The following is a 15,250-nucleotide window of genomic DNA, read 5'->3' on the forward strand; positions in this document are numbered from 1 at the left end:
TGGGCCAGAAAGGGGGGCTGACTTACGACTCCCACTACCAACCACAGCGCCTAGGCAGGGAAGGACCTGGCCTCTCCCCGCAGCATGGAGTGACCTGAACTCGGCTCCTGCCCTGAGGACAAGGTGCCTTCTGCGCAGAGAGACTCACTCTGCCTGCCCCCCCCCCATCCCATCGCACACACCCTGGGATTCCTGACCTTCCCCACAAAGCCAGCTCCCAGATTGCAGGGCCCCACCCGCAGCAGGCGGGCGGGAGGGAGTGGTAGGAGCAGGCCAGTCCGGGAAAAGGTGAGACACACTGGAAAAGCCAGTTGGGTGTTTCTGCTTCAACGGTAACTCGGGAGTCACTGCACGTTTCTCAGCACAGCTTCACGGAAATAATCCACAGCGCGCTCACAACTGCCAGGCCAAGCTGCGCTGGGGGCCCACCGGGACCAGGGAACCCCCACCACCACCCAGCCACAGGGCAGATGGTGCACCTCCCTGCAGCTCACCAGCTCCCCTCGAGCTCAGAGCTCCTCCCACCCCAGCTCTCTGTATAAAGGACCCCACCCCAGGCACTGCTGCTATTCTCAGAAGTAAATGAGCCAATCCTAAAATACCTCCCACACCTCCACAGGCCAGCCTACCTGCCTGGAGACACCTGCTCATGACACATCCAGGGTCAGCCACACAGAACAACAGCAGAGCGTACTTCCCACGACAATGCCACCTGCCCAAGCAGGCACGTGGGCCTCGCAGGAGGAAGTTGGAACCACCCAACGGGCCCGAAGCTCTAAGCGGGAACAGTCATTCTCAAGGCATCAGAATCTCCTAGGGAGCTTTTCAAAGTTACCATGTTGGGGTCGAACCCCAGAAGGCTGGACCCAGGAGGCCAAGGGTGGCCTGGGCATCAGTGCACCCCCAATGAAAACCACTGGCTTAAGGAAACAAAAGTCCAAGCTGGGGTTCAAAGTGACCTCAAGTCTAAACAACACAGACAAGTGGCCGCAACACACCACCCCTCCCACGGCAATCAGCCACTCTGGAAGCCCCCAGGACCAGTGCAAGAGCCAATCAGGTCTCTGAGCCACCAGCGAGAAGTCAGGAAAGCCAGGCATTTCCTTCAGACATAGGACTGACCGAGTGGGCTGTGGGCCTCCCGGAGCACAGAAAGGCACGGTCACACCCAAGAGGCGGGTGCACTCAACATGGTGTGGCAGCCAGCGGTACCTCTGCTAAGCACTGGGTTCTAAGCCCTGTGATTCACGCCTTGGACATGCCCTGGGACTGTGCTCCACGGCTGCACACAACTGCCCAAGAAGCATCATTACAACACACAGTTCACACGCCAACCCACCCTGGGGCAGTCCTGCACACGTGAGCATTTCAAGTAGAGGGCCTCAGTTTCCTCCAATACAAAAAAAAGAGCGAAGGTTTGACTCAGAGGAAACGACCAGCAATGGTGAGGAAAAGACTGAAAAACTGATGCCCTGTCAATGATCCCTGGGGAATGCTCTCTGTCCTCGAGAAGGGGAGGGCCAACGCGGGAGAACTCGGCTGCTCAAGGGAAGTCACGTGTCTTGTCCTCTATGAGAGGAGAGAGTACGGGTATACTCTTTAAAACAGCCACCCCAATGGTCTGAGTATCTGAGTTTTGGTGGACACAAGGGAGAGATTTTGCAGAGCTGAAACGGACACAGACGTGAGGATGACGAAGCGCCCACAGGGCCGTCGTGAAGACAGGAGGGGGGCACCGCGGGCAGGCTGGAGTGTGGGCTGCGCCCCGCCCCCTGGCTGCCCGCGCGGGCCGCCCTCAGGCCAGCCGCCACCGCGTACCTTTGGCGTGGAACGTCCAGCCCCTGCGCCAGTACTCCTGCAGCCGCACCCGCTCCTGCTGCCCCATGCTGCACACCTCACTGTAGAACTGCCGCTCGATGTGCACGTAGGCGGCCGGGATGGCACCCGCCACCCCCTTGGCCCCGAAGAAGCCGTTCACCTCCGGCGAGGCCAGCAGGATCTGGTACTCGGCCCGCGTGCCCAAGACCAGGTCCATGTAGGCCTGGGTCAGGTTGAAGTAGCCAGTGGTGAGGTAGACCTTAGCACCTCGCTCGGCCTCTGTCAGCAGGGTCTCGGTGACAATCTCGTCAATCTGAATCTCAAAGGGCTTCATCTGGATCAGGGGGTAGATCCAGGTGTCGGGGGCCGGCCTCCGGTCTCCAGCGGCGGCGGCGTCCTCCTGGGTCAGGAGGGAGTCGCTGTGGAATGTCTGGGCGTGCAGCATCTGCTGGCGCGTCCTGGCGGAGTTGATCACGTCCATGACCCTCTTATTGGCCGCCTTGCAGTATGCAGCCCGGTCACCTAGAGGGAGACACGGCAGAGGGGATCAGGGGCAGTGCATGGTGGGCATGGCGCCAGCACGTGACGGGCGCTGCAGCTCGCCCTTCACCAAACACACACGGCACTGCCCACGTGAGGCTCCTCCTGGGACAGAGAGGCCCGAGAAAGCACCCTGCCACAAGAAGCCTGCACTCAGGGGCCAGGAAAAGGCCTTTACCAACACCACCTAATGGAAGTTCAAAAACAGGCAAGACTGTGGGAGAAGGCGGGGGTGGGATGTTCTGAAAGAATAGCATTGAAACAAGTGTACTATCAAGGGTGAAACAGACCACCAGCCCAGGTTGGATGCATGAGACAAGTGCTCAGGGCTGGTGCACTGGGAAGACCCAGAGGGATGGGATGGGGAGGGAGGTGGGAGGGGGGATCGGGATGGGGAACACATGTAAATCCATGGCTGATTCATGTCAATGTATGGCAAAAACCACTACAATATTGTAAAGTAAAAAAAGAGAAAAAAAACAGGCAAAACTAACTAAGAGTGAAGGTAGTCAGGACAGAGGGCACCTTGGGGAGGGGGTCAGGCCTGGCTGGGGGGCCCAGGGGGCTTCTGGGCGCCAACCCAGTAGGAACCATACATAAGCTGCACACCCATGTTTGGGGTGCATGGTACATGCCAGAAAGGCATGTATGTGTCTGACAGAGACATGTGAAGTATGATCAGACAGCAGGAGAGCGCCAGGCAGGGTCAGAGGCGGACAGAGAGGCTCTGGGCCGTGTGCACGGCCACTAGAGACGAGCGGCTGCACGGACACAATGAAAGGAAAAGAAGCGAGTCTCAATGCTATCTCTAGATGATAAGAGAATTAATGAGCTAAGCATCCAACTCAAGAAGTTATGGAGGAAACAACAACAGGAAAAGACAAAAAATACAGTACAAGGAAGGAAATTATAAAAAGCAGAGATTAACAGAATGAAAACAGCGACATGAAACATAAAAGCGGGGAACTTCAGTACTGCCAGAGTTAGTTCTCTGAGGAGACGCAGTGGCAAGCCCTGGGCAGGGCTGGTCAAGAACAGGGAGGAGGGCGGCACGGCCGCGCTGGGAGCCGCGCAGGCGCCACGCTGGGGACGGGCCCCCGGGCCTGGGCGGCCACATGGAGGACAGCTCCCTGCGGGGAGCCCCTCGCTGACGGCGGCCAGCATGAGGGGCACTCACTTTCCCGTCACGGGGGCACGGGGGCCCCTCTCAGGCTGCCCTGGTTCCCAGCACGGCCATGAGCATGCTGACTCTCACTCTTCTCTGAATGGGGGCCCTTTTCTCTGCCTATGCGTGCCAGGCCTGTTAAGTGAGAACAGGGGTCAGCCAACATTTCCTGTACGGGCCAGACAGTAAATACTTTAGGCTTATAAGCCAAAGGGTAAAATTGAGAACAATATGTAGGTACTCGAATGATCAGAGAGAAAACAGACTTCCATAAATTTTTACTGGTGAAATTTAAAACATAAAAGTAATTATTATAATACTGTACGTGGGCTTCCCGGTTGGCTCTGTAGTAAAGAACCTGCCTGCCAACGCAGACGACACAGGAGAAGTGGGTTCGATCTCTGGGTCGGGACAATCCCCTGGAGTAGGAAATGGCAAACTGCTCCAGTGTTCTTGCCTGGAGAATTCCACAGACAGAGGAGGCTGGCAGGCTACAGTCCATGGGGTCGCAGAGAGCCTGACATGACTGCACATGCACATAAACACACGCACACACGCCTCTCAAACGCTGCCATCCCCTCTCAGATGCCTCCTCTCTAGCTCTTCCCCTCACAAGGGCTGGGTTTAACCCGTCCCCCACGTTGCTGACAGGGCTGCAAATTCAGCAGCAGACCTCCTTAAAGGCCACCAGGAAGCCACAGCCACAGGAATCACAGGAATGCAAATACCCCGGGAACACCAGCTGCCAGGGTTTGCCTGTTTCCAGTGAGCGGAGCCGAGGGCTCTCCCATTTCACGTTCCAGGCAGGAGGCCGCAGACCTCACTGGAGCCGAGAGCCACAGAGCCCCTGAGCGCTGGAGTTGGGAGCAGTGACCCTGAGCGGGTGGCCATTTAGCAGGCTGCTTCCTGTAAGTGCAGGGCAGGTTCCTGGCTCATCCCATGGGTACCCAGACCCGATGCCCACAGTCCCACCTTCCCTGGCGACTCCCTCACCCGCAGAGCATGACGGATGGCCAGTGAGTCACGTCATCTGTCTGGCTCCAAAGACAGAAGCAAAACAAAGCTCCGCCACCCAAGTCTCCTAAACCCATGGCAAGGCCACCAGAGGCGTGCCCTCACTGCCCCCGGCCTGGGAGGCTGAAGAGCCCAGGCCATACCTTTGCAAGGACGCATGGTTCCCTCTAGAGGCGCGCCCTCCTTGCCCGCACCGCCCCCAGCTCAGAGGCTGAAGAGCCCAGGCCGTACCTTTATAAGGATGCACCATCCCCTCGACCACCTGCACCGTGTCATCCCCCTGCAGCTGCAGGGACACATCCCCTACCGCGTCCACCAGCTCCGTGAAGAAGTCGGCGATCTCGGGACAGTCCTGCAAGAACACGTAGCGGTCCTGCCGGTTGGTGAAGTAGGAGTCACTCAGGTTTGCACTACAGGGAGGAAAGCGGCAGGTGAGGACTCAGGCGAGAGGGCATGATAGCAGGTCCTGGGGAGCCCGTCTCAGGGTCACCAGCAGGAGCAGCGGAGCGCCCAACCCGGGTTAGGACATAGCAGCAGCCAATCCACAGATAGCTAGAGAGCCTGGCCCCCTCACGAGAGGCAGGCCAGAGCGACACCAAGGTGACACCGTGGAGTGACCGCAAGGCCCGCCCCTCACCGAGCTGACCATCAAGGGGAGACGTGGACATTTACAGAGCCAAGGACCACTCAGGCTCATCTGCAGGGTCCCCCAAAGGGCATGGCTTCCCACCCGGCCCTGCCCAAGTTACTCATCCTCGGGTTTCTCCTGTATCAACACAGAGTGAGGGAAAGACCTCATGGGGTGACAGTGAGGACTAGATGAGACAGCATGTGAAGGGGTCCCACAGGAGCGAGCACGCAGTGAGGCCTCAGGGAACCACGGCCAGCGTGCAGCCGCCCTTCGTGGCTTCTGTGGCAGTTGGGGCCCTGGGAAGACTCCGAGAGCCAGGCAGCCAAACCAAACATGCACTGGCAGGGCCTTGGGGGACGGACTCTCCCTCTGCGCTCCGCTGGCTCCCGCCCGGGGGAGGAAACCGACTCACCCACTGAGGATGACGTTGTTGTCGAAGAGGTACACCTTGATGTGCTGCAGGCCAATGGTCTCATTGAAGCGCTCAGGGATGAGGAACCGCAGGAGCCCACGCAGGTTAGGCGTGTGGAAAAGCGAGACACGGACCTGTTCCGGAAACCTCTGCAGGAGCGGGAGCAGCATCGTGCGCGAGTTCTTCCTTCCTGAAGACGTGGACGAGCAGGAAAGAAGGGACGGGAGGGTCGCGCCCAGAGAAACACGCAGCCCACCAGAGCAGGACCACCTCCCGAGGGCCTGGGGTCAGGCCGAGGGGTGGGGTGTTTCCAGCCAGAGGGGTCCCCAGGGCAGCTTCCACCTGGACACCCACCAGCTCCAGGGGCAGGACGAGCAGTCCAGGTAACAGACACCTGCTCTTCCAGCCGCTGGCCCCGCACTCTGGCACTCTGCTCTGGGTGAAGATGGCTCTGTCCACCCTGGCCTCACCCCAGCTCTAAGGGGGAGGCACCCAGGCAGGGCTGGGCTGGTCAGCAGGCTCCGAAGCCCCAACGGAGCCTGATGCAGGCGATGCAGGAGCTTCGGTCTGACCCAGAGGGAAGCAGGTGCTCCTCTGATGGACAAGATGCAGACTCGGGAGCTGCCAGAGGGCGCCACAAGGAGCCAGGGAAGTGAAGCCAGCCCAAGGTCCAAACCCCAGTCAAGACCCACACAGACCAGGTCAGATGTGTGGGAGTCAAAACAAATCACTTTTCATGTATTTTTTTAAACAAAAGTGTCAATATTTTTTAAGGGAAAAAAATTCCCTTTTTCTCAAAGTCATTTTCACTTAGACTTTAGGTCACTAAGCCATAAAAGGAATCCTGACAGACAGGCCATCCTTGCCCATCCTAGACTGACTTCAAATAACCTTGCTCCTGGCTGAGCCTGGAGTGAAGGTTCACTCCTAAAACAGAGGCTCTGGACAAGGAAGAACCTGGCGGCCAGGGAGCGCAGCAGACCTACCTCTCGAGCCCCTCGTGAAGTCTAAGAGGATGGACACCCTGAGGTCGGAAGGAAGCTTCGCCTGGAGTGACTTTTCTAGAGTGCTTTCTAGGCAATCCACCTGCCAAGAAAAGAGCCGCGAGAAGAGAAGGGAAAGCTCTGAAAAAACGGGTATGTGTCAAAGAAATGAACCAACCCCCACAGTCCTCATGCACACACGCTCATGCACACACCATCCACACCTGCCCAGAAGCCAACACTGTGAAACCTCTTCCCGAGGCCGCCGCCCTGGGCACAGTTAATTGGAAGACACAGTGTCTACAGCCCAGGCAAGTAAGAAGAGCGCTCTGCAGGTCAGGGGCACAGTGCCCGAGGGTGTGAACCTCGCTGCTCCTGAGAACACTTGCTAAGACATGAGTTCCCACACACGTTCCAACAGATCATCCTCACAGGCACACAACAAACAGTGCCCCACACATGGAGAACACTCGGTAAATATTTGCTGAACGAATGAATCCAAGACACAACCTGCCCACTGGCCACTCTCCATGGGCTGGACGTGGCATTCTTCCCCCGGGAGGACAAACAGGCTTCTCAGGCTACCAGCTAACAGTATGTCCTGAAAGCAGGGTGGCCCCTTCCTCTGACAGGAGGGAGGGGACAGGGCTCTCCTGCCTCCCACCCTTCCCCTCGCCCTATAACCACAACCCCGTCCTAGGGGTTTCTGAACAAGGACAAACCAAGAAACAACACTTGCTACGGGCAAGGGGCCCATCTTCTCCCTCAGAGTCAAAAACCACCTGGGAACTCAGACAACACAATGACCTCGTTCACACTCACTTTGGCTCAACCTGCAGACTCTGCGCTGGGCTCATCCTGCAGGAGCACCCCTGCACAACAGGTGATGCGTGCCCCTTCCCAGCCCTGCCTGTCTCACTGGAGGGGACAAGCGAGGCAAGACAGCAAGTCTAAGTGGGGACCCGGCACCCACCGCAAACCCTGGCGAAAGCAGTGGCCAGCCCAGCCTGCATGCTGGCTCCTCCGTCTAACACAGGCTCAGAAAGCCTCCCTGTGAAGGACCAGATAGTAAACATTTGGAGCTTTGCAGGCCAGATGGTCTCTGTCACAGTTCCTCAGTTCTGCCACCACAGCAAGAACACAGACACAGACGAAAGGGAGGGAGGGAGGTGGGAGGGGGATCAGGATGCGGAACACATGTAAATCCATGGCTGATTCATGTATGGCAAAAACCCCTACAATACTGTAAAGTAATTAGCCTCCAACTAATAAAAAGTAAATGGAAGACAAAACAAGAACGGCGGAGCAGTGCGCGCGCGAACTCGGTCGTGTCCAACTGCGGGCGAGAGTGCCTGGGCTCCGATAAAGCTTCGTGCACGGACACAGAAGTTTGAATTTCACACGCCTGTCATATGGCACGATTACTCCTCCTCCTCTGACTCTTTGCCCTGCACTGAAAACGTGAAAACCAGCTTTAGCCCACAGGCCAGACAGGTGGTGGCCAGATCTGGCTTGCAGGTCGCAGTTCTCGGAGCCCCGGCCTGGCAGAGCATCAGGCCAAGGAGGACACGGGTCAGTGAGGCCAGAAGGCCCAGCACCACATCTCCCCACAAGCCCAGAATCTGGGGCCACAAGAAGAGCTGGCCTGCAACAGAAGCCAAAGAGGGTGGGTCTACCCCAACTCCACAGTGCCGCATGGCCCAAGATTTCGGGGTGACCCACTGCTGCATCTAGGACTCCCCCAAACCTTACCAGTTCCTGTTCCAGAGGACCTATCCCCAGGTAGAGGGATGCCATCACGACCCGCCTCTTGGCTACTTTTATCTGCCCCTGAAGAGAAGAAACAATTTAAAATTCAGTCATTTGTTATGATTTTTTAAAAAGAAACATTTACTTTTATTTATTTGGCTGCGCCAGGTCTTTAGCAGTGGCGCATGGGATCTTTTAATTGCTCCATGCAGGATCTAGTTCTTTGACCAGAGATCGAACCTGCGCCCCCTGCATAGGGTGTGCGGAGGTCTCAGGACCACCAGGGAAGTCCCTCACAGCCATCATTTTCATATTCGCTAAGATATAGTCCTTTGATGCTGGAAGGAAATAACACTCCAAGCTGAACTACCCTGTATCTTCACCAACTAATATTTAAAGCAAGACCCAAATGTGTGTGGTAATCTCACAAATAAGGACCTACAAGTCTAATTTAAAATACGCAGCCTGAAAGTAAGGCATGAGCTAGCCATGCTACAAGACACAGCGCAGCCTCGAGAAGGAGGGAGGCCCATGCACATGGCCTGCAGGAAGGCCCACAGTGCACTGCAGAGACAGAAGTACGTCACTGAACAGAACACAAAGCGCTCACCTGTCACCACCCCCACGCACACTGTGTGTGTGTGTGTGTCCAAGAGGCAGAAGCAGAGGAGGGAGTACGGGTGCAAACTTGCACTCCACCCCATCCGCACTAAGGTTTTATAACGAGCACGTAACACTTCTGAAATGCAGACAGACAGGTACCTAGCTAGACACACCAACAGAACACACAACATCCAAAGATGACGCTGCAGTTCACACAGCCATATCCTCTCCTGAGACCCGCTCCAGTCACAGGAGGACACCAGACCCCTCTCAGGAGCTGAGTGGGCAGGCCCTAGAGGAGGTCAGAGGCAGGAAGAAGGGACAGGCTGGTGAGGGCACCCGGAGAGGCAGGACGCACACTCCAGCGTGCTTTCCCACGTGGCCCCCGCGGCCTGCACTGTCAACAGCAGAAGAGGGGCGTCCTGATAACACACCAGCACAACACTAGGAAAGGCTCGTGTGCAAGGAACGAACAAAGAATTTCCTGTGTTTGCTGTTTCCTTCATCTTGTTCTTTACTAGATGGTTGCTTGTGGGGAAAGTGAATATGAAGACAGGAAAGAGGAAAACAACAAGTAAGGAGAAAGGTGATTTAGTTCGGGCAGCAAAAGACAAAAGACAATGCAACCGTCTGCTGTGACGCTGGGTCCTCTGGTACAAGCTCGGCCGTAACAAAGGCCTGGACCCAGGCAGGCACCACGCCACACTCTCCTCTCAGGGAACGTGGGCCACTCTGTCCTGGGAAGAAACACAACTGCTCCGCATGGAATGGGCCAGGGAACCTGCCCACGACTCAGTACAGGAGGCAGGAAACGGTGGCCTCGGCTTCCTCCTGGCCTGAGCCCTCCCGCCCAGCCCAGACTCAGCAGCCCCACCCACCCCGGGCAGATGAGAGCACGGCCCGTCTCCAAGCCAGGAGACCTCCACGGACAGTCTGTTGTTTCGCAGGAGTTGACTGGGACACCCAGACCAGCCTCCTTTGGAAAACCTGTTTCTTCAAGACAAGCAGAGGACCAAGTAGGAGCAGAGAGTAAACAGTTTCAGCATCAGTTCTACACAAACAAGGACACACAGGAGAGTCAGCAGAGCAGAGGAGGGGGCATGTGTGCACACTCGCACACACACCCTGATGGAGTGAGCTAGGAGGAAATTAAGTGGGGATCTACAAAACAACAGGGCACAGGAGAAGAAACAGGCAAGCATTCAAATGAACTTGAGTTGGTTGTGCAGAGAAAGGAAAGTCTACTTGTACCTCCTGTCATCTCCCAGCACTCCTCCTGACCGCACCATACCTCAACTCTAACATCATTGTTCAGAGTTCACGCGAATAAAAGTTAATGAGTGCTGAATTACTTCATTCCAATTAGCACCTAACCACAAACAACTAGATGTGACGTGAACACCTGAGTAATGTACTAAAGCCTGAACCCCCTAAATGCAAAGATGAGTGTATCTACCAAGAGACGGAAGGCACAGACTTTAGGCAGAATTACCAGAAAGAACCAGAACCCTGAGACCTAAAAACCAGACGCCCAGACGTCTCGATTCTCTATAAATGCTCTCCGCTGACCGAGATGCTTCCAGCCACTTCCCACATATCAAATCCCACCCCGCAGATCATTTGGGTCTCCATTTCTTGTCCACCATTGGATGGAGCAACTGGGTTCTGGAGACGCTGCCAGGGACCCCTAGGGGTCTGCCCTGCCCTGACCAGAATGAGGTTTGTTCCCCACGCCCCTGGACACGTGCAGCGCGGACAGCCTCAGCGGGAACCTGCCCATGTGGTCCCCAAGCTCTCACTAACCTCCCAGCTAGCCTCCATCGCAGACACGCAACAGAGAATCCACCCGTCCACAAGAACCGACACCTGGGACCCGACCCTCACGGCCCCCACGCTCTGAGGTGTTCCACCTGAGACCTCCACCATGCAGGGAGCCTCTGGTCATGGTGTGACTCAGCCAGGTGTGAGCCTGACTCCTGACAGGCAGAGCTGAGCAGCCGTCGAAAGCTTCTACAATGGGTGTTTCGGCTCAGGGCTCACCCAACCTCTAACCCCACACTTGAACGTCTCTCAGACACAACTTACCTTCATGAGCTCAAAAAACTCCACTGGGGAAGAAAGCACCCTGACGTGAGAGCTGGAGACGCCAAACTCTGGAACCAGGTTCCTGATCCACTGGAAGCGATGCACGCCCTCTGCACATAGGCAGCACGGAGGCGAGGGGACCGCGGGGACCGCGGGGGACAGCAGAGGGGCCAACAGCAGCCATGGCGACCTGGAAGAGACACACACAGTCCGTCACACGCCTCAAAGACCCCTCACAAGTCTCTCTCAGCTCCTACAGGCAAATAGGAAAGAAAAAAAAAATTTTTTTTTTGAGAACCTCAGATCTTCTAGACCATTTTAAGCGAGCCCCAGTCAAACCCTGCAAGAGTTTTTCTTCAACCCCGACGAGTCAAGCAACTTAAGAGTGCCAAGAGATAAATCCCAAACTTTACGCTGATTGCGAACAACTAAAAATTTAGAGCAGCAACAAGTATACTCAGAAGGCCATCACCTGGTTAATAGTCCCAACAAAAACTCACCTGCAGAAAGCTGCCACAGGCCACCCAGAGCAAGGGCAGGTCTGGTCTCAGTCTGGTGACTGCGACCCAGACCCCTGGTTCTCTGATGAGATAAATGGCCTTTTATTCAGGGAAGGAACCAGAAAAAAAAAAATTAAGTTTTCTCTTTAATACTCAGCTTCCCAGGTGGCACTAGTGGTAAAGAACCTGCCTGCCAATGCAGGGAATATTTAAGAGATGTGGCTTTGATCCTTGGCTCAGAAAGATCCCCTGGAGAAGGAACTGGCAACCCACTCCAGTATTCTTGCCTGGGAAATCCCATGGACTGAGGAGCCTGGCGGGCTACAGTCCATGGGGTCACAAAGAGTCAGACATGACTGAAGCGACTGCGCATAGCACACACAGAAAAAGGTGGAAGAAGCTGGGGAAGTGAGCATCGCAAGAGGGGCCAGTGGTGACAACAACTGCGCCTTCACCATTGGACCCAGCCTCCTCGGGGGGTCACACCCCATCTCTGGCGGGCTCCCTGCCACTGAGGCCAAGCCCGCAGTGAATGGCCCCCTGTCCGCTGTGCCTCACCCCTGTCTGGCTTCCAGCAAATAGTAGTAGGAAAATCCTCTTCAGCCGGTGACCTTCACCATGGCCTCATGAGGGACTCTAGGGAGAGGATGCTAAACACCCCGAGGCCTGCAGGGCCACAGATTCCAGGAAGATGATTTCATTCACTTGTCTCCTGATAAAACACTGAATCTTCCCAGGGTTCGTGAATGTCCCTCCACACACGCCAGATGGCCGGCAGCTGGGCTTCCCAGAAAGCCCACTGGCGGTCATGGCGACTCACTGCCAAGAAATCTTTAGTCAATGGGTGGAAGGCACCAGCTCTGGACCCTGGGAAGCCAGGGTTCGCCACAGGCCTCCGAGCAGAGGTCCCTTCCCACCACCTCTGAGGAGGTGGGGACCACACTGCCAGCCATCGCTTGCTACATTTCTCCTCCAGCTTCCCCGTAAAGAGCAGCAAATGAAAGGCCTGGATGTGCAGACGAGGGGCTGCAGCCTCGATTTCCCAAAACGGAGGCTGTGCTTCTGCTGCGCTCCAGGCCACCTTCCGGAAGGGGGACAGAGAAAACCACGAGAACGGGAACGTGCTCAACACTCAACGTGAAGCCCCAAAGGGGGCCTGAAGGGTCTAACGTGTGCTAAGTCGCTTCAGTTGCGTCCGCCTCTTTGAGACCCTATGGACTGTAGCCTGCCAGGCTCCTCTGTCAACCTGGGATTCTCCAGCCAAGTATACTGGAGTGGGTTGCCATGCCTTCTTCCAGGGTATCTTCCCCAACCAGGGATCAAACCCACATCTCTTATGTCTCCTGCATTGGCAGGTGAGTCCTTCACCACTGGCGCCACCTGGGAAGCCCCAGAAGTCTAATACTCAGTAATTAAATAGTCTGCTTGAGGTGGAAAACCCCTCAGCACCATAAGATCAACTCATCTCCCAGCCTCAGAGCACTTGTATCACTCAGACCAGATAAAACAGGTCCAGGGCGACACCTGCGCCCCAGGCCACGCAGTCAGTCCCCCAAGCTCTTTAGATGAGCCAACAGACTAAGAGCCACTCCCAAAAAGCAAGATGAGCAAACACCTCTTTGCCACACAGCAACCCAGGAAAAGGCAAGTGCCAACTTGGGCCTCAATCCAAGTGGTCACGTGAGCACTGATGCTGTTCGGGGGAGGCACGGCCGGCCCAGGGCCCCGCCGCCCACAGGCCTGGAAGGCCTCACCAGCTTACACACCTGAAATCATCTAAGAACACAAAGGAAACCGCTAAGACTGATTCAGGAAAAGTCAAAATACACAAACGGCACATGTGCTTCAAGTGATCACACAGGGGAGCTGCTGATGCCTGAGCCGCTGGGGAAGCCTCACAACAACCCTCCCTAGAAAGGGGCTTTGATCGCCTGGTGGGATTCAGATAGGAAGTGCAGCTGGGGGCGGGGGGTTCCCAAGCCAGGACAGGTGTGTGCGTGGGAAAGAGGCAGGACTGCCAAAACCCACCGGCACCAGAAAAACCCAGGAGGGGCTCAACAGGCAGTCCAGAGAAGACACACGGTGAGCGCAAGGGGGTTGGCGCCCTGCCACCTGCGAGAGGGGCTCAGCAGACCAGCTCGCCTGGGGCCACCGTGGGCAGGTTTCGGGCCTGCCGGGCAGCTCTCCCAGGAAGCTTCCACCGGGGCTCGGTTCCAAGATCTACTGAGGGCTTTTTTACCTTGTTTCCTGTTTAACCTGTGTACAGACAGGTTTATTTTTGTTAGAGAGGAGAAGGAACTGAAAGCCAGTTAGGTTTCAGGGACTCGTGGTGGAGGAGACCCAACCCTTGAAAGGTAGCTTTACATTCCAAAGAGGAAGGTGTTTGGAAAACGAGCACAGAGTTTAATAAAGGCCCCACAAGGTCAGCACAGGCCAGGAAGAGGGACCACACCCAAGCCCCAGACCCTCCAAATCTAACTGCGGCCCCACCGGGGCAGAAGCAGCCAGCCCTCAGAGCGGGGGAGACTGGGCAGGGGCCCACGTTCTCTGATCATCTCAGCCAGATCCCCATGGGGGTGAGTTCTCGCTTTCCACGAGGGACTCCTGGGAATCTTCTCAGAAAAGGTCTCCCCCTGGCCAGCCACAGCCCCTGCTGCATGGTAATCCCAGCCTCCAGGGGCCCACCACCTGCACAAGCAACTCCCCCCACCCCAGGCAGCTGTCCCAGGTCAAAACCCTAACCCCTGAGAGACGAGAGGAGGCAGGGAGCTGCGGTTACTCTACAAAGAAAGCAGAGCTGTCACACTCACCATTTAGAGAACTAGACCTTCACACACACAATTTCCACATCGAGCCCTGCACTCCCCTGAATCATCTTTCTAGATACCATCGAGCTCCCATTTCCAGTTAGAGGGAGGAGGAAGTGGCAGGGCTGGGGAGCCAGATAAGGCTCTGCCTCCCTCTCCCACCCTGACTCCAGGTTGCAGGGGGGTTTAGAGGACAGGGCTTGGGCCAGAGCAAGGGCGCGCCCTGGAACTCAAACTCAGGCAAGCTTAACGGCTTCACTACAGCCCTCAGCTGCAAACAATGCGAAACAATCCTCAGCTCACAATTCTGAAGGAGGGATTGGAGAGCAACCTCTCCATAGGCAGCTCCGGCCACCACCCACAGGACACCTGGCTCAGGGAGAGGGCCAGCCTCGTGGTGGAGGACTTCCCATGGAATCTGCAGATGCATTCCCTGAGCTGGGGAGTGCGCTGGGCCTAAGCTGAGGACCCCTGACCTGGGGCCACTCCCTCCACCCGGAGAGGGGCCTCGGGGCATGGGGTGAGAGGATGGGGGGGGGGGCGGGCGACTAGGCGGGCACAGTGAGTATGAAGCGGGACAGTGGGGAAGAGAGGGAGGCTTCTTCCCAGCCTCTCCAAGAGGAATCCACACCTGGCCCGCCGTGGCCAAGAACCGTGTGCCGTGACGCTCGTGTCCACGGACAGGCCCGCCATTAGAGCAAGGGCGGCAGAACCCTGCCCGGCCGTCCTAGACAGGATGGTGCACCGCGCCGACTCATGAGAGGTACCGGACGGCAGTAGGACCGGGGCTCAGAGGAGCCAGGAGAACCGAGAGCGGGGGCAGAAGAGCTGCAGAGATGCCATCAACACCCCTTTGTGCAAAAGAAGCCCAGGGAAACGGGAGAAGGCATTCTCCTGTGTGGGAGGACCGGAGTTTTCCATTCCACCAAACATTCTGAAACTG

The 15,250-nt window shown here is 56.6% G+C and overlaps 1 protein-coding gene across 2 annotated transcripts in view; it reads right to left on the bottom strand.

Moving 5' to 3' along the window:
• PGS1 (phosphatidylglycerophosphate synthase 1) overlaps positions 1-15,250 on the bottom strand; it is a 36,463-nt gene that overhangs the window by 16,197 nt on the left and 5,016 nt on the right. For both annotated transcript variants that reach the window (XR_011492429.1, XM_070479850.1), the window contains exons 2-7: positions 11,001-11,190; positions 8,316-8,393; positions 6,567-6,666; positions 5,581-5,770; positions 4,769-4,947; positions 1,819-2,340 (exon numbers count right to left, since the gene is read on the bottom strand). Coding sequence is in view for 1 of the 2 variants with exons in the window: in XM_070479850.1 (XP_070335951.1) it covers positions 1,819-2,340; positions 4,769-4,947; positions 5,581-5,770; positions 6,567-6,666; positions 8,316-8,393; positions 11,001-11,190 (1,259 nt within the window). In the remaining variant the exon portion in view is untranslated. The remainder of the gene's footprint in view (positions 1-1,818; positions 2,341-4,768; positions 4,948-5,580; positions 5,771-6,566; positions 6,667-8,315; positions 8,394-11,000; positions 11,191-15,250) is intronic.

The sequence above is a fragment of the Odocoileus virginianus genome, chromosome 17 (genome assembly GCF_023699985.2).
Source record: "Odocoileus virginianus isolate 20LAN1187 ecotype Illinois chromosome 17, Ovbor_1.2, whole genome shotgun sequence".
NCBI lineage: Eukaryota > Metazoa > Chordata > Mammalia > Artiodactyla > Cervidae > Odocoileus > Odocoileus virginianus.